This window comes from Camelus bactrianus, chromosome 20, assembly GCF_048773025.1.
Source record: "Camelus bactrianus isolate YW-2024 breed Bactrian camel chromosome 20, ASM4877302v1, whole genome shotgun sequence".
In the NCBI taxonomy this organism is placed as follows: Eukaryota; Metazoa; Chordata; class Mammalia; order Artiodactyla; family Camelidae; genus Camelus; species Camelus bactrianus.
In genome coordinates, this window is record NC_133558.1 from 35,005,071 (window position 1) to 35,027,505 (window position 22,435).

Here is a 22,435-nt window from a genome sequence, read left to right on the forward strand (position 1 = left end):
ATTCCAGAAATAAACAATTCATAAGCTTTAAATCGCACACCATTCTGAGAAGTGTGATGAAATCTCACTCCGTCTGGCTCCTTCCCACCCAGGAGGTGAGTCACTCCTCTCTCCCCTCTGTGTGGTGTATCCACACTGTACAGGCTACCCGCCTGTTCGTCCACTTACTGGCCATCTCAGTTATCAGATCGACTGCCGGAGAATCACAGTCCTTGTGTTCAAGGAACCCTACTTAATTAATAATAGCCCCAAAGTGCAAGAATAGTGACACTGGCAATTCGGATATTCTCTTACTGAACCTAATTTATAAGTTAAACTTCACCACAGGTATGGATGTGTAGGGAAAAACGTCAAATATTTAGGGTTCAGTTCCGTGGTCTCAGGCACCCACTGGGTGTCTTGGATTGTACCCCTCCACACAGAGAAGGAAGGATTACTGTATGCAGAGCACCTCTAATCTTTGGGAAATAGATGGAGACTAGGAGTCAAATTTTGTATCATGTGCATTTGTTTCCATTCAAATAGAAGAGATCGCTTATTTTGAACACAATTGCTTATTGCATGGTTCTTTGCAGATTTTATGTCTAGGCGCTCCTTTATTATAGAGTATTTCAGCAAAAACGAGCAACTGGCAATCAAATACAGCTGCCCAACCATGGCCATGTTAGTTACACAAGGACTTTCCTAAGCAAACATTTCTCAAGCACGTGTTTTGAACCTGGTATGGAGTTAGGTCCTGGGAAAATAAAGATAAGTGGGACAAAATCTGAGCCCTCGTGGAAAGGGAAGACAGTGAGGAAGAGGCAGAAAGAAAGGAGAGGTCACTTGGTACCACTGGAATGTCTCTTCATGCAGCTGTTTGATTTCACTGCTCTTTGTCTTTAGGAAACGGCGTTGGCTTAGATCCCTTGTCTTGACAAGTCTTAGAAATCGACATCTTTTATAAACCAATCCCACGTGTTTCATACTAGACCAAGTACCAACCACTTCACTGGTAGAATCTTCATCTTTCAGCTCCTCTGAAGCTCCCTCACTCTCCCTGGTCCTTCATTCTGTTTCCCAGAAGGTGTAGATGAGATCCTAGGTAGCTGGGCTTTTCACACATCTGCTTTGTTTGATGTGATTCAAAAGATATTGGAAAAGCAACAGACAATGCAGCTGAGGTGCCGAGAGCCCCAGATATTGTGGGGGAAGAAAAAGAGCAGGGGACATTGCCCGCCACAGACTGGACAAGTTTCCAATCCTCACTGAGCAGTACTCCAGTACTCCGGGGGAGTACCCCAGTACCCCAATACCCCGGTAATCCTGAGGACTACTCTAATACTCCTATAGTACTACAGTGGAGGAAGATAGGCCAGCAGATCACTGCTGTAAAGAAAGACGTCTTGCCTCCTGCTTGTCATAATTCTGATTTACCTGTGGTCACATTGTGAAAACTATTTCCTAAAGAAATGCCTTCAGCCGTTTCCCGAAACAGCTTTTTTTTCCCACGTGGCTATAAAAGATTTCAGTCATTTTTCTCCTCCATTTTATTGAGATATATTTTTATTAAGCTATAATTGATATACAACATTGTATAGGTTTAAGGGGTACAACATAATGACTGGATTGATGTATACACTGCAAAACGTTTATCACAGTAAGTTTAGTGAATGTCCACCACTGCACAGTTACAACTTTTTCCCTTGTGATGCGCACCTTTAAGATCTATTCTCTTCGCAGCTTTCAGAGATACCCACAGTATGAGCTGTAGTTGCTATGCTGTGCATCATACCTGCAGAACTTATTTACCTTAAAACTGGAAGTTTCTACCTTTTGATGACTTTTACTCAGTTCTCCCACCCATCACCTTCTGCCTCTGGCAACCACAAATCTGATCTCTATTTCTGTGAATTTTTTTTAATATTCCGCGTGTAAGTGAGGTCATACAGTAATTGTCTTTCTCTCTCTGATTTATTTCACTGAGCATAATACCCTCAAGGTCCATCCATGTTGTTGCAAATGACATGATTTTTTTCTTTTTTATGGCTCAATAGTGTTCCATTGAACCGTATTTTCTTCATCCCATTCATTTGTCAATGGACACTTAGGTTGTTTCCATGCCTTGGCTTCTGAAAATAATGCTGCAATGAACATGCGAGATCTGTCTTTGGGGTAGCACTCCCATTCCTTCAGATGTATACCTAGACATGGGACTGCGGGATCCGATGGCACTACTTTTAATTTCTTGAGAAATCTCCATTCTGTTTTCAACAGTGGCTGTACCAAATTACATCTCCCCCAGCAGTGCACAAGCGTTCAGACTTGGATCATCTTAAAGGACAGAGGTTTAGAAGCATTTCATTGTTGCAATGATCCAAACCCAGGTACCTCATCTCTTCGTCAAAATCCCATTTGTTGCTCTTGCTGGGCAGAGAATATTGATGAGGCTGAGAGGTGTAGGGGAGGAGAAAGGGGTCTTCCTGAGGTGAATAGCACGTCGGGGGAGAGCAGTAGTTGTTAAAATCCACACGCACCTTCTCTTCATAAAGATCACCCTCTTGATTTGGCCAGAGTGAGTGGCAGCTCATTTTGGCTGCTGGTGGTTCCAATGGGATCTGCTGGAAAAAGGGTTCTGAAGTGTTCTGGGAAGAGGGGCAGTCATAAGGCCAGCTGGTCAGAGGAAAAAAGTAATTGGGACCACCACTGTCATTCAGAGGATTCCTCCCCAAGGCCATATTCTTGTTCCACGTTTGCAGATCACTGTAACCAAAGACCCCAGAGACGGAGGGCTGAAGCAGGTCTTCGCTGCTGGAGACCCGACTGTCAGACAAACTGCATTTCTCGTGGAGCTGAAGGGGGTCCACGGTGGAAGTGGGGTCTGCTGGGTCAGCGACTCCCCCCAAACCGTAACTCCTGGAGAAGGATGCGCCGTCGTTGGGCGCCTTCTGCTGGGGAGCATGACCTAGTAAATGTGCGCTGTAACTGTCAGGCAACTGGACACCTTCCTGCAAGGACCAAGTTAAACTTTCCCAGCTTGGCGTTTCACCTGGAAGAGGCTGGGAAGGAGAGAGAAAAGCTCACGTTAATAAGTTAAACTGCCACAGGCCCCCCAGGCCCCCACGGCTGACCCCGTCCCACAGGCGCTCGGCGCACGTTCCTCATTCCTCGCATGCTTGGAGCACCAGGGCACCCAGCCCTCTCCACCGGCACCCCAGACCTGGGAGAGGCCAAGGCTGCTGCCATTTCCATCTGAGATCTTACTAACCAGCAAGGGCCGCATCCCCCTTTACTCAGACATGCGTGTGTTTATAACGTGTCACCTCAAACGCAAATCAGGTGTCCTAATTGCCTCTGTGAGACATTCGTAAGGGGCGATTTAAGAAAAACCAAACCACCAAAAATTTATATTATATTCAGTGAAACTCTCAGGGGGCCTCTCTCTCTCTCTCATCATGTCCCTCCTTGATTTTTCTATTTTTTTTAGCGTGGATTCCATGAAACCAGGGCCTATCTTTTTTTTTTTTTTTCCTCCTCAAGAGACATTGAACTCATTCTATTGAATCATAAAGAGGACCTCTGGAATACGAGGTGGTAAATTTACTTTTATAAATGGAGGAAGGAGGTTGCCCTCCAGTTAATCACAGGAAAAGTTATCTGTTGAGAATGGGGTTATCTTCTTGTTTCTGGAAGACGAGGGACTATGAAGAAGATGTGGATGGAGAGACTGTGACCAGGTAGGGTGAGCAGAAGATGCCCTCACCTTCTCCCAGGGCTCCCAGGAGACGGGGTGAGGGACCAGTCACTGGGATTCAGGGACCCATATCTCCCTATAACATACTCAGATTATATATATATTTTTTCTTAACATGCATTTAGAGACTCCAGGGATGGACCGGCTCCATTCCTGTATTCCTGAAAAGAAATGTGGTGCATGGAACAGTAGAAAAATTACCACCACTATTAAGCAGACAAACCCACAGACCTACTGTATGACACCCATAAAGCCACACACGTCACATCACAGTGTGACCGCAGGGAGGAGTCTCTGTCCCCACACCCACGGGGTCCACTGCTTTCCAAAACTCCCTGGTTATTTCATCGTGGTGGAGCGGGCTAAGGAAATCATCTCTTCTAGGGAAGCATGGAAAAGTATGAGGCTAATATTTTGTGGAGATCATTTCATTTTGTTCTGGTTCTGTCAGAAGTAGAGAGTGCCAAATACAGGTCAAGTACTAATTCCAGTCTCTTTTTATTAACTGCAGCAGAGAAGATGATTCTGAAACTGTATGGACTTTACAGTCGAGGGCATGCTACAAAAATGGTAGAGTCAGGGGTCTTGGCAGATGCTTGCTCACAGGTGAGCCTGAAGGTATATGATGTCTGGTTTGCACTCGCAGGTAAGGGACAGGGAGATCTACGGCCGCCACCACAGGGGTGGCAAGTCACCGTAGGTTTTGAAGGCATGTGGGGAAAGGTTACCTTTATCTGCGGGCTCTGCTTCAGCTTGGAGCAGACGGAGGAAGATGCTGCGGGCGTTTTCTTCACTGCTCTTCTGGCCTCGGCTTCCAGTTTGGTCTCTGGCTTCGGATGATCATGCTCTCCCTTTGACTTAAAGGAGATGAAGCAGTGAAATAAATAACCAGACGTCCTTTTCATGGTGTGTAGAATTTTCCCCCACGCTCTGCCATCGGACTGGGTGTTGTGGCAGCTGACTATTGTGACAAGACTGGAGGAACCTTTAAAAAATCCTCCCGTGCGCTTTCCTGCCCACCTGCTCGCCCATCTTTTCTTAGGATGCTCCTGGGCATGGTGCCTCTCCCCAACCCGGCAAAGTCACATCACAGTGATGGCGAGTAGCGCTGACGACACACGCTCTCAGAGACTCTTCAGCATGACGCTGTGAGGCCCCCACCGTCATCACCATCCCCAGTTTATGGAGTGGGAGATGGAGGAGTGGAAGGATTATGCCACCGGGGTAACCTCCCCAAGTAAGCGGGGAAGCCGGGATTCAAAGTGCTCCAGGGCTGGCCAGGCTGAGAGCCAATGGCTGGCCATTCAGGAATGTTGTGAGCTGGTTGTTAAACACATCTTGAAATCAGCCACTGTGGGAAGAGTTACATCCCAGAAAATGACAAACCCTACCCATTAGAGCACTTTCTTTCCAGGGGGCAGGCTTAGCAAGGACGCAGGCCCAGGCCTGCCGGAGGCCACTGTTGATATCACCTCCCCCATGAGGGCTTCTTAACACCGCATTTTACAGAAAACCTGGGCTTAGGGGACTCAGGTAATGTGTCCATGTTTACAGGGCTGGTGAAATGTCAGAACCAGGTCTGTGGAAGGCCGCTGCACCCCTCAGCACCACGCTGGCCTGAGCCATCAGATTACTGACCACTGCCTCCTCTGGGAGCCTGAGCAGCTCCAGCCCCAGCTCCTCTCTCGAGGTGTGGGGGACAGACGTTTGCTTGCCCAGAGGGGCCTCGGGGAGGATGCAGGCTCCCCTCCACCTGCACATCTCCAGTGGGAGACGCCCTCCTTGTGCTCTGTGAACAGCTCCTGAATGAAAGGGAAATGGAATCGCTAACTTGAATCCAACCTGGAAAAAGATGAAGCGTCCATCGTGCCTCCAGAAGTTGGTGACGGGAAAGCCCCCGTGGCCCCGGCAGGGAATGAGCTTCAGGGGACCGTCGCAGTTTGGACAGCGCTTCCCTACAAGAGAGCAGAGGACGGTGATCACGCCTGGCTGAGCCAGGCCGGTGGCCCCTTGGAGTCTGTGCAGCCCTGCTGGCCTCACAGTTGACTCTAGGATGACAGAGGAGGATCCCCCTGGCCAAAGGTTTATGGGCCTTCATCCACTGGGCATGACCCCTGAGCCTAGGAGACCAGGTCACTCCCACACATGTTAGAGTAAGCAGTCATCTAGAGAGTGGGATATTTTACAGGTCAGAGGAGAGCTATTCTGAGCAAAAAAAAAAAAAAAAAAAAAAATTCCTCCCCTCCTTATTCACTGATAGTTGAAATTCTTTGTAGAGAAGAGGAAAAAATTCTTGCACTTCACAACTAGAATGAAGGGTCAAGGAGCAAAACCACATGCCGGAGAGAAAACAGCTACTAAATTTTCACTGAAGTGTAAATGACTGATATCAGATTCCGCCCCAGGTGCAGGTTTTGAAAACAAATTACAAGGCAAGAACATGAAGTAACTTGAAGTCTCAAGGGGGCAAGACACAGGGAATGCTGAATGCATCTATTTCACAATCCGATGAATATGATAACGAAAAATGAACAATCATCTCAGCCTCTGATTATGGCTGGAAACTAAATGGTGTAGAATTGAGTCTAATCTCAGATTCAGTCCCGGCTCCCACTCCAGATCAAAGCACTCACTGAGATCATTTGAGGGACCCCAGTCCCCAAGATGCCAGGTAGGAAGGGTGAGAGACAACTTTCTTTTAGACTTTGGCAGGGTGTGCTGGTGAATTCGTGTTAGTCCCTTAAGTGAGGCATCTTGCTTTTAGCAGAAGCCCCGAGTCAGGTGCCTTAACCCAAGGGAGCCTGGGCGTGGCAGATCGTTGGGGCAGATCTTTGGGACGAGGGGGCTGGTCGGCTCTCCACGTGAGAGCCTCCACCACCCTCCAAGGCGAAGGCTGGGCCCTTGGGATGCGCAGGGACTTCGGGCCGGGAGCCGCACTCACTCTGCTGCTTCTGCCGGGCTTTGTCGCAGATGGCGGGCCTCAGGTAGACCTTGCGGCCCTCGGCGGCCGAGCAGTCGCGGCTGCACACCACCACGCCGAGGCAGGACTTCTTGAGGATGCGCGAGTTGTGGTTGTTGGTGTTGCGCATGGCCCAGCTGCTCAGGTGCCGCTGCGCGCTCCTGTCCTCCGAGCTGTAGATGTGCTTCTCGTAGGCGTCCGGCCACTCCTGGAACCAGTCCGTCTTTTTCACATTCTGGTAGAAACACAAAGGAGAGTATCATGGCCTCAGCTGTGCGTAGATGTGAAGCTGGTTTCGGCGCTCCAGGGACCTTTGGCAAAGACCAAGATGGATTTCATTCTGCGGCGGGAGCCGAGCGCGCGCAGCGCAGCGCGGCCACGGAACGGCTGCGTCCACCCAACATCTGCTCCCTGGACCAGCACGAGCTGTGATGCAGCCCCTCTGAATGCTCCCCGACTAAGATTTCTCCAGCCTTTGGTGATAAGAGGGAGGGCCGGTTCTCACTAAGAATGTTGGAGGGTGAAGTAACATTATTGTGCTCTTACACAACGGGCAGGGCAATGAGATACTGTCTCTCCCTGTGTGGTGGTTACCTCGTTGGGAAAGCGGAAGGTTAATGGAAGGTCACCTGGCATAGGCGGTGGGAGGCGGGAGAGCCGCCTCCTGCCCTGTGGAGATTCTCTTCCCTTTGCTCTACTCCACGTTCAGACAGGGCAGAGGAGTCAGGAAAAGTTTATGTTGACTGGAAATGTCTAGGTTCTTGCCCAGGACGGGCGCTATTCCCTGCACATCAACAGCGAACTAAACAAGACTCTCCTTTAGGTGGACAGACACACAGGACCTCCATCCTTACAGCATGAGTTACCTGGCTGTCTGTGCCTCTGCTGCTTTATCTGTGTAACAGGGATAACTAGTCCCGCCTATCTCAAGAGTGGTTCTGAGAATTAAATATAATAGTTAAAAAATACTTAGCACAGCACCTAACATGGAATAAACATGAGTCACTGATGTTGCGGCTCACACAGATGCCACATTGGACAGATTCTTACAGTGAGAATTCAGTGGTCTCAAGAGACCACCGTGGGCTATGCCCATCCCTACAGCTTCCAGAGACCTGCCTTAAGAGCATTTTTTCATCAAGAAGATTCTAGAAGGTCAGGATAGAAGATTCTAGAAGCTCTGGGAGGAGTGTTCGGGTACTTCTTTGCTTCCCCAACAACAACAACAAAAAAAACACAGCAATAAAATATGAGAAAAGAAAGACATTTGAGAAGGAGAAAAAACAAACATCATCGGGATGGAAGGGCATCACAGGGAAGTCCAGGTCTACTTAGAGTTCAAGTTCAGAACATGCCAAAGAACTGTGTAGCATGAGACTCAGGGCTGGTGACTGTCTCTGAAGCCTCCTTTTGCTCATCTCTAAAATGGGGACATGGGGCGAGGGAGGGTATAGCTCAGTGGTAGAGCATGTGCTTAGCATGTGTGAGGACCTGGGTTCAATCCCCGGTACCTCCTTTAAAATAAATAAGTAAATGAACCGAATTACCCCCCCCCCCCAAATGGGGACATGGATAAAACATGCCTCACAAAAGTACTGTGAGGAGCAGATGTGCTGTAAACTGTTTGTTTTATATAGCTAATGAAAGTTGTCATTTGAATGGAATTTCATGGGAACTGAGGTGGGTCTGAGGAAATAGAAACTGGAGGTTTTAATAGTGAAGAGCTGGGGTCTGCACAGTAGGGCCATGGGTCAAATCCAGCCCACTGCCTGTTTTTTGTAAATAAAGTTTTATTGGAACACAGCCACGTTCACTCATCTAAGTGTTGTCTGTGGCTATGTTTACACACCGTAGCAGAGTCCATTTGCTGCAGCCCAGACTGTATGGCCCACAGAGCCTAAAATATTTAATATCTGGCCATTTATAGAGAGCTTGCCATCTCCTGGCTGAGATCACAGCCTGTGGAGGCTCATGGCCTGGGTGTGGGCCTTTAAGTAGTTCCTTCCCCTGAGTGTCTCCACTTCCTGCTCTGTGGGAGGGCGGCCACGGGAGTACCCACCTCACAGGGACGTTGTGAAGACTGAACGAGTTAACATACACAAAGCATTCAAAACAGTGTCTGCTATTTACAACAGCCAATACATGGGAGCAACCTAAACATCCATCAACAGATGACTGGACAAAGAAGATGTGGTATATTTACACAAGGGAATACTACTCAGCCATGAAAAAGAATGAAATAATCCCATTTGCAGCAACATGGATGGACCTAGAAATGACCCTACTAAGTGAAGCAAGTCAGAAAAAGAAAGAAAAACACCATATAATATCATTTACATGTGGAATCTAAAAAATGATACAAATGAACTTATTTACAAAACAGAAAGAGACTCACAGACATAGAAAACTTATGGTTACCAAAGGGGAATGTAGGAGAGGGATAAATTGGGAGTTTGGGATGAACAGATACAACTTACTATGTATAAATTAGATAAACAATAAAGTCCTACTGTATAGCACAGGGAACTGTATTTAATAGCTTGTAATAACCTATACTGGAAAAGAGAAACCAATAAAATACTACCTGGCATATGGCGAGTTCCACATCAGTGTTAGCTGTTACTCAACCAGATCTGGGGCCAGCCAGTGTGGCTGTGACAGCCACCAGCTTTCAGGAGAGAGGTGACCCCCAGAGAGGCCACTGCTTTAAACCTTGTTGAGCCAAATGCAAGACAGGAGTCCAAGAAAACAAAAGCTTGATTAGTACAATTCTTGTTCACGACCTCCTTTCTCGGAGCAGTGACTAGGCTGGCCCCTCCTGTGCTGCCCTCCCTGTGGAGTGGGGAGGGGACTTTGTTCCAGAGAGAAGGGAGGAAGCGGGGTGGCGTCTGGAGGACCCCCCTCTGGTCCGCCAGGCAGCTACAGTCGGGGTTTCTAGGAAAGAGGCCAAGCCAGGATGCGCTGCCTCTCTTCCCCAGCTCCCTGGTAATTCTGAGCAGGACAAGACTTCATGCCCAGGGTGAGGAGAAGACCTTAGGCAGGCCCTCGGACAGCCCTGTCTCCTGCCTTCTCCACCCACCTTCTCCTTTCTTCCTTCTGACCTAAAGCTCTAAACAATGATGGCCCTCTTCTCTTCCACCACAGAAAAGGCCGCAGAAAGCATAATATTTTATCTTCTGAAATCAGAATGTAGGTTCAAACATGAAAATGTGGACCTTTAACAATTTGGACTGCAGGAATCTACTGGTGGATTTGAATTCTTCAAATACAAAGCACGGTTGTCAAGGCAGCAGAAACAAGGGCTGGGGGGACTTGAAGAAAAGCTGAGATTTTCATGTTTAAACGGTGAGTGCCCCATTCAAGCTGGTCAGTGGCATAAAACCCACAAACCAGGGCAAAGGGGGGTGCTTGTCAGAGCACCTGCAATGCTCCAGGTGGAGAGCAAGGACTGGGTAGGTGTGGAGCAAGAAACCATCTCCACTGTCTTTGCTGTTGGCTTTTTCTCCCAGTTTAATGTATATTTTGATCGCCCTTTGAGACGTCCTCTTTTGATAGACTCTTGAGAAATACATTGTTTAGTTCCCCTGTATTTACAGATTTTCCTGTTGCCTTTTGCTATTAATTTCTAGGGTGAATCCACTGTAGCTGGAGAATGCATTCTGTGTTTTCGATTATTTTAATATTGTTGAGCTTTGCTTTAGGGCTCACAAAATGTCCTTTTTTCCCAACAGCCCCTCCACCGGCATCCTCCAGCTCCATTAATAATGCAGTAATAATTTGGACAAGGTATAACCTCGAGAAAATTACTAGGAGTAAACATATTCATGTTGAAATAGTCTCTTGGCTGTTTATTTATGACCAGTCTTTTGACCTGGACATTTAGTGGGATTTTTGACACTTTTTTTGACATTGAAATTAAGGAAACCCAGATTCCGGTAATGTAAAGGAATCCAGGTGTCAAATGAATGATAATGAACTCTGACAGTCTCCTAAATTTAAGGCATTAGGGAATAAAATTTTAAAAGGAAGAGCAATCATTTCTTAATCTTGTTTAGCGAATCCCCACAAAATATTTTTTTCTTTTCAGATCTTCTGTTTATTTTAATTTCTAACTTTTCATGAGTAACTCTTTGTTTTTCCTCTTGGTTAAGAAGTTTATCATTTAAAGGGACTATTCCGGAGGTTTCCAACATGTAAATATAACGAATTTATACTTTATAATCTTATGGGTAACAGCACTGGGAGGGGGGTAGAGGGTTAATTAATATTTCTGTGATTCTGTATGTAATTTTTTTTCCTAAGAGAGTTAATCTTCTAAGTCAAAGTCTTTGAGCCTGTGCAGAGTACCCTTCATCCTCCCCTGATTTTAATTTACTTAACTACTTGAAGTTTTAATAGGATATCTTAAGAATTAAATATACACTATTACATAAAACTAATGAATTAAAATCAAAATTCTGAAATAAAGTATCAAACATTTATATTATCACGTTATTACATTAAAAGCGATTTTCACTTGGAAATAGTCCACTCTAATGTAAAGCAACTATATACTAGGTTTTCTTTAATAAAAATAGCGTGTTCATTCCTTAGAAATAAACGTTTCCAAATAAAACAGGGCTAGCAAACAGATACATGTTTAAGTAAATCAGAGAGAGACGAAAAATTAGTTGTAACAATGGAACACAGGAAAAAAATTGAAGCAGCATTTCGATTTGTCTTCAGCTTTTCAGTAACTTATCTCCCTGAGCCAACTGGAAACTCAACTCCAAGTGCTGTCAAAGGGAGAAATTCAGTTTGACAAAATGCTTTTTAGTTAACTTAATAAGAATTACTCCTTTGACTAATCTTGCAATTTCTTACCTTTTTGAAGGGGGGAGGTAATTAGGTTTATTTATATTTATTTTTTTGATGGAGGTACTGGGGACTGAACCCAGGACCTTGTGTATGCTAAGCATGCGCTCTACCACTGAGTTATACCCTCCCCTACACCTTTGTTAAATGGGTCAAGATTCAAGACACAAATTTCCTTATTTGCTCAGACAACACTAGTGCCCCAGCTTTCAAACTCTGTCACCTCCCTCTCTTTTCTCTTCTCCCTTTACTTTCCAGCTCCACCCAGCTAAGAAGGGACCTCCTGGCAGGCACCCGGGAGAGTCTCCGCTACCCCAGATGCAGTGATGCTCCCATCCCCATCCCCCCGGAAGCACAGGGTAGCAGAAAATACTGGCTCTGATAGAGGGAGACCCAATGGCCACGGGGCCCACACAGGTGGAGCTGTCCCAAGGGGTTCAAATGACCTTGAGATCAAGGAGAATGCTGGGCCAAGAGGGCAGAGTCATCGGTGTCCCTGTCAGACCAACGGCAGTGTGACCTGATCACGCAGTCAGATAATCATTGACCAGAAATCCGCAATCTGGTTTACCTGTTAGCTCCCTGGCTCCAAGACACTTCTGATTACAACCAGCTCATTCTGGTGACATTTATCCGCACAGATTCACAGAACCAGCTCAAAGATTCACCTCTGCTCATAAGTTTGAGGCGAAGGAAATTGTGCTGGTTAAAATCATGGTCCAGGAATTAACTCATCAGAGATGTGGCCTCTTTGTGAGGCTTTAAGAGGACCTGTATTTATGTTTAGCCTGTGTGTTGCTCCCCAGCCTCATGACTGGAAATAAAATGATTCGGGGTGTTTGTCTGCTGTGGTGCTATTGGAACACCTTGTGCTTCTGCTCAGAGAAACTGGCAGGTTTGGGGAACTGAGTGTGTGTTCTCATCTCCCTGCTAAGTGGGTACTATTTAGGAGAGAAAGGAATTGGTTTTCTTCCTGATTTTCAATCAGAAAAAAAAAGAAAAAAGAAAAGAAATTTATTAGGGATTCAAGGCTCCCAAAGGTTACAATCAGTATGAATGAGACTGTGTAAAGAACCATGTAATGAACATTTTTAATGAAGGTAAAACTAACCCAACCCCAGACCTTTGCTGCTGGGACCAAGCAAAACCGTAGGGCAATTATATCTGGACTTTTAAAATGCAAATTTAAGGGAATAAGATGGGAAAGCAAAATTGGTCTATTACATTGGTCTGGAATAAAGAGAATTTTATTGGGGGAGGGTATAGCTCAGTGGTAGAGTGTGTGCTTAGCATACACTACGTCCTGGGTTCAATCCCCAGTACCTCCTTCAAATAAAATAATAATAAGTTAATAAATAAATAACCTAGTTACCTCCCCTCAAACAACAACAACAAGACAGGAACAAAAAGACTTTTATCCATGATGGTTTTGAATAAGTTAGTTGTCTGAAGTTTTGAGCTGGCTCCCCGGTCACTGGATAAAGGAGAAATGGTATCAAAATAACCACAAGTTAAACAGAAACAAGGGAAACGAAGGTATATGAAGACATAGCTGCAGCTAGAAAGAAGGAAGTAGCACCGTGAAGCAAATCCAGGGAGGGATGATGTGGTGAGGACAAGAGATTTTCCACACCCTTGATCTGATCATAATGCTTTCCGGCCCAATAAGCTTAATGCCTTCCCACTGCCTTTAAAATAAGCGGTTCCTCTAAGGCTAGCCTGCGTCCTAACCCCCTTTCAGGCCGGTAGCCTCCCGGATCTCCTCGCTGAATGCCTGTGCACAAGCTCCCCTATGGGTCGCCTTTGAGTAGCCTTCAGACTTTGGGTCCCTGCTCTGCCTTGATTGTCTTGTCTTAGCTTCACCTGCCCTAATCCTTTCACCTTCCACAATGAGCTTCTCCAGGGAATGCCCTTTGCCAGAAACTCTGCCTGCCTCCCCAGGGCCCCAGGTCATGTTGAATTACCTACACCTTCTTTCAGCACCTCTAGCATTTTTCTCCACGGCATTGATTCTTTCCGATCTGGTTCCACTGGACCAGAATATCATAAGCGCTTCCTTGAAAGTTAACCCAGCTCAAGACCTCCCCTGCATGCCTGAGCCTGCAACAGTGTCTGGTACATCCCAGTCACCGTTCGTCATTGGTAAGAGTCTTATGAATGAAATAAATATGAAGATAAAAGTGTATTCTTTAGTGTTAGAAATGTGTTATATCTAATAACTAGTTTCATTAGTAGAGCGATGTATTAAAACAATGTTTTATATAAGAAGTGTTTATCTTCAACATCAAATCCCTAACTAAATGTATCAATCACTATTTATAAACGGATCTTTCAAATGCTCCCCAGAATATTCTTTTAAGTATTTCAGTGAAGTAACTTGCGAGTTATTTGAATATTGTTTTAATCATTGCAAAAGACTGGTAACTACAAACCCTCATGACCCTGTGGTATTGAGAAGAATCTGTAGGTTTGTATCAAATAAGGGTATATTTACTAAGGACTTGACAGAAAGAATTAACAACGTCAATTTAAATTCATAAAAATCTCCCAGTGTGAAAAAAAAAACAACCCCATTAATCTCTGATGTCTGGAGGAAGATGTCATGGTTCATTGTTGCCAAAAATTAACCCCTGGATCTTTTTTTTTTTTTAATGGAGGTACTGGGGATTGAACCCAGGACCTAGTGCATGCTAAGCATGTGCTCTATGACAGAGCTGTCTCCCTCCTTCTAACCCCTACATCTTGATCTGTCTGGGACTATAAAGAGTTATGGTGTTTCTACGACCGGAAGATGCAGTGAGCACTCAGGTGACCATCTCAAGACTTGAAGCAGGTGAGCGGATTACCAGGAAAGGAATTTGTCTACAAGCGGCAGAGACTTGCAGAAACCCTTGCAAGAATATAAAAGTACAAGAAATAAACTATAAATTCTTCGTATGGGTGGAGCAGAGAATGAAAAGAGGGGAGTGTATAATCATGACAAGCCACTGCTCGTTATTATAAATGTAATCCTTTAAAACACATTTTTTTAATGCCCAGACAGGTGGTCTGAGGAACACGCATCACCTGAGGGACTCCATGAAAAAAGGACTCCGTGGCCAAAAATAAGTTAGGGTGACACTGAACACAGCCTCTTGGGAGAGCCACCAGTTCAGTAAGGAAGGCGCCACATCTGCACTAAAGAAATCTGTTTAACTTGGTTGAACTTAGTACTTCGCTTTTTCTCTCTTCACAGCACCCATTAAAATTCCTTGTACCTTACACACTACAGAGCACGTTCTGGGAACACATTTGTTCTAAGCAGCTTAGAGATTTATGCAGGGTATATAAGGAGCTACTGTGTTCATTTTACAGAGGCGATAATGAAGACTTGAGAAAATAGATTTGTTTAGAGTCACACAGGCGATAGAGCAAGGAGCCATGTGTTCATGAACTCCGAATTTATCACTTATTGTTTAACAATTGCCGAGCCTTGTGGTTGGTGCCCGCCCCCCCCGCCCCCCCTCCCCACCCCGTTCTAGGATGCAGGCCACACACTCTCCGAATCTCAGGTCACTGAATCCTAGACTGTTAGAACTAAAAGAGTCTGTAAGAGACCATTTAGTACAATCACATCTTTTTCAGAGAGGAAAGGGAGCTTCAGAAATTGGAGCCCACTCCATGAAGCTCTGCAAATGAAAAGAGACAGAACTGGGGGTTGGTACAGCTCAGGGGTAGAGTGCGTGCTTGATGCGCCCAAGGTCCTGGATCCAATCCCCAGTATCTCCATTAAGGGAAAAAGAGGGGAAAAAAAAGAAGAAGAAGGCGGGCAGAACTGGAATTCACAGCCAGGGCTTTGGTCTCCCAGCCCTGTGCTTCTCAGGGTCCACCACTCTGCCTTCAGATATTCTCTCAAAATATAAAAAATCTACTGTGCTTGGAAATCCTTTCAAGACTTTTTCTTTTTCACCTCAACTGGATCTTGCTATGATTCCAAAGCCGGCATAAACCCAGATGCGGATGGTGTTGTCTCTGCTGAGAAAATGTGAAGGAGCATTGTGCACTTTTAACCATTTCCCTGGCATATTTGACAGACTGAAGGGCATTCACCTCTTTCCACCAGCCATCAGACTTTTTCTATGAACTAAAAATGGTACATTTCCAAAACTCAATGGGTTCTTGTCGTAAACGTCTCAGTTTAATGTCTTGGGGGAGCAGAGAATGCTTTTTTTTGGAAAATTCAGTTGGAATATGAACTTTTATGAGCCCTGAGATCCCCTCCAGGGAGGTGGTTCTTCCTTTCTTTTGTCTACTGATCTGATGAATGATATGACGCCTCTGTCCCAGAAAAAAATATGTGTTGGGTAGGACAGGGTGGCCCGCCATTTCAAGGGTTCTTAGATCCCATTAAAACTCCTGCTTTAACATCAAAACCCTCTACAACACCGCCATTGAGGAGATGCCCCTCAGTGTTGCCGACCTCATCTGAGAGGGGCCGTTCTGCTGCCTTGTCCCAGCCAGGGGTCAGTCCTTGGGGTGGGGAGTGGGCGGGATGATGAAAAGCAGGAAGGGGAGAGAAGGGAGGCCAGAGGTGGACAAGTTACATTTTTTTCTTTTTTTTTTTCCTTTGAATGAATGTCACTTTTTTGGGAGGAAACACCTTCTGCTCTAGGATGTGACTTTGAAAAATCATCTAAGGACCTGCTTACTTCAACTCTTGATTTTGAGGACACCCAGACTCTCTATTCATGAGCTGCAATCATGAGTGAGGAATCCGGTTTCCTGATCCAGGAGTAGTTAAAATTCCCCTTAAAGTTTCCCCCCTAAAACTGTTACCACAATTGTAAACCGACTGCCAACAACTACAAAGACAGATCCTTAAAACAGAGATTTGCCTGACTTCGCTGTGGTTTATTTCATCCTCCTTAAATGAATGGGCGTACCCTGTGCTCTGGGTCTTCTCAGACCCACCAAGAGGGAATGGGAGAGGGGACTTAGGGAGAAACAAAAGGAAAACTTCACTAGAGTGAAATTTGGAATGGTCTGGAAGCCTTCTTTAGAGGGGAATCTGGAATGGTTATAAATACAGACGATGGAAGCCCCATTCCCTCCTTCCTGCTGGGGGTAACCCAGATGTCTTTTCCTGCAGAATCAGGCGGGATAGCTTGAGGTCAAGCCCCCATTACTTGGTCCTGGTGGTCTCCAGTCCCAGCCTCCCTCATTACCTTCCCCAACAACTTCCAGTGAGAACATCCTTCAAAGGCCGACAAGGGAGGTCAAGGAAGTCAGCTTTAAACAACAACAGTTTTCCACCAAATTAAGAGTTCTCAAGTCAATTGCCAAAGATGGAGGCAAAGAGAACAAGCTGTGGAAGTCACTCTATAGCTGGAGAGCAGCCCGGCGCACGTGGACTGTGCATTAGTTACAGAAGTTCTAAAAAGCACTATCGCTGGGGCATTGCAGTGACAGATTTTGTTTAAACCTATTACCAGAGCAGATGAGGTTGCACGGGAGCTGATGCATTGCAAAGAGTTGATTGGGGTGAGTGGGTGGGAGCTCAGTGGTAGAGTGAATGCTTAGCATGCATGTGGTCCTGGGTTCCATCCCCAGTACCTCCATCAAAAAAGTTTTTTTTTTAATTAAAAAAAAAGAATAGTTGATCTATGGGCAAATACATTATCATGGATTTTGTTCTGCTAGCTGGCCAGGGGAGTGCCATCTGAACCAAGCCAACATTGAAAGAGAAGGGAAGTCACATTTTCTTTGCTTGTCTGTCATCAGGGAAGGCTGGTAAGTAAGGGCCTGTTCAAATCAGAGGTCTTAGCATCTCCTTTTGAAAGTCTTGCAGATACTAACTACTGTATATAAAAATAGATTAACAAGTTTCTACTGTAGAGCACCGGGAACTATATTCAATATCTAGTAGTAACCTATAATGAAAAAGAATATGAAAACGGATATGTGTTATGAACATGTATGACTGAAACATGATGCTGTGCACCAGAAATTGACACAACATTGGAAACTGACTAAACTGACCATACTTCAATGAAAAAGAATGCCAAAAAAAAAAAAAAAAAAAGTCCGCCATTGGATGTCCAGCTGAAACTCTGGAGGAGAGGGGTTTACCCAGCTGGAACCCTAACCAGTTTCTTTCCAGATCTTAGCAAGTTAATGGCCAAGGCTTCACAGCCAAACACAGAAGGCAGAGTCTTAAAGGCAAGCACATACCTGTGGCAGCTTCATATCATTAATATCCCAGCTTAATGTCTCTTTGTCCTCAGCACCAAGGTTCCCAGGTTCCATGATAAAGTCAGGTCGCTCACAAGTTTCCGATGATCCCACTGCCCGTAGACGTGCTTGAGAAGTTTGCTCTCAAAGGCTCTTAACACGGTCAGATCAGTCCACCCAAGCAGTTTAGACCAGGAGACTGTTTTTTGACACTAAAAAAAGAAAGAAAGAAAGAAATGACAGCAATACTGATCATTCAGTGCTCATCTGCCAGAAAAGTCTGTTTCATTGGTATTTTTGCAAACACCAACACACAAACACCAAATGTAGAAGCCATTAGCAACCTGGCTGCAATAAAGCTTGACCCCGGGCAATCAGAAGAACAGAGATCACCACGTCCCCTCTCGGGTTTGGGCTTCCTGCCTCACTGCTGGCCCCGTAGTAAGGACCGTTGTCACCCTTAGCCGATGGTTGGGAGCTTTTCCTCCACATACTTGGGCTGGGGCTGGAGGGAGAGCTGGTTTGGAGTTGTTTCCACGGATACATCTTCATAAATTAGCCAACGATCAGTTCTGTTACCAGAGGGGACCATCACAACCAGACGTGTCTAGAGGTCTTTTTTAAATCTAAATTTCCATAGAGATGGATAATCCAGTATGCATTTTATATCCTCAAATACTATCGAGTGATATTCTCGTATCAGATACCTCTAAAACTTTGACAACAAGGACATTTCGGGGCTGAGACCTCTTTGTTGGGGGAGGGGTTCCCTTGTCACTGTAGGGTGTCGGGTATTAGATGTCAGTAGCAACCAATCTTGCTGACAACCAAAAACATCTCCAAACATTGCTAAATGTCCCCTGGGGGGGAAATGGTTTGAGAGCTCCTGCTCTGAAATAGTGTTTCTCAACTTTGTTTAATTCGAAGCACCCTTCAAGACCGTCTGACTTTACCTCTTGCAATTCCACGCTCCCCTGCCCCTCCATGAGAAAATTCTGTCTCACTTTACTTGGATTAACTGATATTATATAAACGACGGCCATTCAAAAACGTTTGTGCCAACTGTGTTTCTTCCTCCACAAGAAATACTAGTTTCTAGTTCTAACTGGTTAAAGGGGATTTACTGAAAAAGAAAAGAAAAAAGAAAAGAAATTTAAAGTGTTCAACTCTGAAGGGAAAAATAAAACACCAATCATTTTGAGATGAAATTAGCTTGTCAGCACAAGATGAAGTGAAACATGCTTATAGGTGTGGCATTTCCATTTGCTGGTGCTCCAGGCAAAACCAGGGGTGTGGTGATGTAACACAGAACTACTTAATAGGCAACTCAAACCACAAGTCAGTTTAACAGGCTCAACCTTAGGAAGTAGTCCCATGAGCTCTGTTCCTTGGTTATATAAACTTATGTAACCCGAATCCTCGCCGGTCACCGAGACAGACTGAGGGAAAGCGTAAGGGTATAGGAGACTGTTGACCTGGACATACAAATGAAGTTCTTGGCCGCTAAAGAACAAGCTAATAGAAGACTCTTCCCCCACTATTTACCTGCCCACACTCACCTACAACCTACTGGTCCACGACTCAAAACGCATGAAGCCCCTGCCCCTTGATTCAAATACAGATGTGCTAGATTAAATCCCCACTGAGTTTTAAATAAAATTCTGTTTGGGAAATAAACATTGAGTTACTGAAGGAAGGATGTCACAGATTGACTTCAATTCAGGTTTAAACAACAAATATACTAGGCCCAAATAGTATAAATGTGACAGCAATGGTTTTATGTACCTAGCTCTCTCAACATTAACAACAGTAACTTGGATGGTCTAAAATTTGTTACAGCTAACTGGAACAGATGGATCTTCAAAAAAACCCAAAAACCTTGAATAACAAGATTCGCATTTCAAAAAACTCAAAGACATTGTTTTAAGCCTACGCAATGTAGAGCTAATCCTTTTGTTTTTAAGTTAAGGGAAGGAGGATCCAAAATCCTGCAGCAGAAAGACTACATTGCTTTTTAGATTTTTTTTTTCTGCTATAAATTTTTGCCAAATGAATGAACATGAACTTAATATTTCTCTGAAAGCTAAAACCAAAACACAGGAAACAAGAAAAGACAGCCTTTCAAACATAAACAAGCAAATTCAGTTTTCCTTCAGGGTTAAAAAGTTACATTTGTCATGACTTCCTTTTTTTAAAGCAACTTGGGCCAAAGTGTGTTCAGGTTTTGCCATTTCTGCAGAAACCCAACCAGAACCGATGAGACCCCGGGTCTCACGTGATAGCAGGTGACCATTATCCCAGCCCTTACGTTTGTCTCTCCTCAGGATTTCTGCCTTCCTTATCTTTTTCTTTTTCTTTTTTTTAACTTAAGTGCAATTGACTTAACGCTATAAGTTTTGGATGTACGACATAGTGATTCGCTATTTGCATGCGTTGCAGAATGATCACCACGGTAAGTCGTGTTCCCACCTGTCACCGTACACAGTTATTACAATGCTGACTACATTCCCTCTGCTGTACATTACATCCCCATGACTTATTTATCTTACAAATGGAAGTTTGTGGTGGCTTCCTTACCTCTGACTGCTCATGGAGATGCAGACAAAACGGTGTCATAGAAATCTCATGTTGGGTTCAGGTCCCAGCGAGCTCTGGTCATTTTCTATGCAGAAGCTGCCGTTCCCTAATCCAGGTCAAGGTACACTATGCTAATGAGCTCTGGCAAGAACCCAATCAAAATCCAGATGCTCCCGGCTTGGGATAGGTAAGGGCGACCTGAGAGCCACCTGACCAGCCCAATTCTTCGCAGAATGCCAGCAATGTGATGAATATTCCACGGTACGCCGGTGAACTTTCCCCTTGTTTATATCAAGAGAGCATTTTAGCAGAAATGGACACTGAGAAAATCCTCACAAGGAAGTGCAGACGTGTTGCTTCTCATAATTTCAAAGATGGAGCCCAAGGCAGACTGGTTGAAGGTAGATTCTAATTCTCTCCACCACTTACCTCTGCTTGTGTATAGGAGAGAGGAGACGGACAGAGAGAAGCATCACAGTGATGGAATTTGCTGGAATAGATAGTGGCTAGCCAGCACCTCCCAAACTAGGAGCACTGAGATGCTATCATGCCCCTAACCAGGATGCCCCAGCCATCCTGGGTGTTTCAGTCTCCTTCCCTCGAGAGACGTCTGCGGCAGTCAGGGCATAGCTCACATCTGTCCCGTTCACCTTCTGTGTCCCAGGCAGTCTGCTAGGCTCTGGAGACACAAGGGAGCATTAAAGCCGTGAAGGAGTTTAGTGGCGGAAAAGATGAACGAAGACACTGACTCAGCCTGAGATAACACGATGCGTGGTCTCGAGGTAGTTAGTCTAGAGGATGCAGAGGCAGGTGGTTTTAAGCTGGAGGGAAGAGAATCAGGGGAATCTTCTTCCATCATCCTGATACCTGATCAGCCTCTCGAAGGACAAATAGATACTTGTCAAGGCATCAAGGAATAAAAGTGGGCGTTGCAGGTATTGGCAACATAATAGGAAAGTGGTATGAAAAGTGTGTGTGCCAGCCCGATGAGAAGTTGGTACCTGTCAGGAAGGTTCAGACCATCGGAGGAAGGAATGACCCAGCCAGAAGGCTACATGCTGGGGGAGCATCGCTGGCTGTGTAAGGCTGGCCCTGGGAGACCTTTGACAATGTTGGGAAGATTTCTCTCTAGGCTCTCAGTTCACAAATGGACTCCTCTTCCATCTGGAGATTAAGACCCTATGTCATTTTCTTGTGCTTTATATGGCTAATTTTGGTCTGCTCTTTGTAGACCCTCCTTGGTTGGAAGGATCTTTCTCCTTCCCCCGCACAACTGGGGCAGGAGAAAGTCTGGCATTGTGCCAGCGGGCCAAAGAGAAATGTCCCCAGGGTCCCGCTGCAGAATCAGGACGCAGGGCAAAAAGTAGGTGTCGAGCTGAGAGGCAGTTAGGTGATAACTGCACCTGTCATGATTACCCACCTGCTCAGATCACCCAGTTGGAGTGTCTCCTCCCCTCCGCACATCGACACTCTCTCCATCCTTCTGGAGCCCCCCAGAATGCCACCTCCTTTTGAAGTCTTCCCACACTGGTCTAGAACACACGATTTCTCACTCTTTGGCATTCCAGAACTCTTAACTGAGTTCTAAGCTGTTTTACATCACTTAAAATTAACACTTCTTTTTTTCCTAATTACAAAATGAGGTCACGATCTTTTCAAAAGAAAAAAAAAAAAAGCAGAAAACCTCACGTTCCCGTCTCCCAGAGGTTCCCACTGGGAGCATTTTGGTCATGTCCTTTCAGACTGTCGTTTTCCAACCTGCGTCGCCAAACACAGGTCTCACTTTGTGTGGCTGTAATACTACAGGACGTGCTGTTGTTTTAACTGTTCATGAGTGGGACTCCTGGCTCCCTAGCTAAGCCGCCAGTTCCTTCAAGACTAAGTTGGTATCTTCCACTTTCCTTCTCTTTAGAGAAGGATCTGCTGGAATCCCAGCCTCAGCAGCAGATCCATCCTTGTACCAAGAACCAGCCCGGTTCTGACATGGTGAGGGCGGGGCCCGGGGGGCAGGGAGGCGCTCTGTCTCCACACTCCAGTTGAGCTCTGACCATGTATCCCAGACAGGTGACAGCATTTCTGCCTTCTCAAGGCCACACCCTCTG

At 45.4% G+C, this 22,435-nt stretch overlaps 1 protein-coding gene across 1 annotated transcript; it reads right to left on the reverse strand.

The window, feature by feature from the left end:
• Positions 1 to 1,621: 1,621 nt before the first annotated feature.
• On the reverse strand, positions 1,622 to 17,959 carry GCM1 (glial cells missing transcription factor 1). The gene is made up of 5 exons (XM_010973891.3): positions 17,757 to 17,959; positions 6,675 to 6,927; positions 5,576 to 5,688; positions 4,462 to 4,590; positions 1,622 to 3,038 (listed from the first exon to the last, which is right to left on the reverse strand). Exons 1-5 carry the CDS (start codon positions 17,829 to 17,831, stop codon positions 2,310 to 2,312), a joined length of 1,299 nt encoding a protein of 432 aa, XP_010972193.1. The 5' UTR covers positions 17,832 to 17,959; the 3' UTR covers positions 1,622 to 2,309.
• Positions 17,960 to 22,435: the final 4,476 nt, after the last annotated feature.

What these genes read in the sequence shown, in the direction of transcription:
- GCM1 (XM_010973891.3), bottom strand. Translation starts at nt 17,831, where the DNA reads ATGGAACCTGGGAACCTTGGTGCTGAGGACAAAGAGACATTAAGCTGG. An exon ending in ATGATATGAAGCTGCCACAG is followed by an intron (nt 6,928 to 17,756) that starts GTATGTGCTTGC and finishes TGTTTCTACCAG; the next exon opens with AATGTGAAAAAGACGGACTG. An exon ending in GACGCTTCATCTTTTTCCAG is followed by an intron (nt 4,591 to 5,575) that starts GTTGGATTCAAG and finishes ATCTCCTTTAAG; the next exon opens with TCAAAGGGAGAGCATGATCA.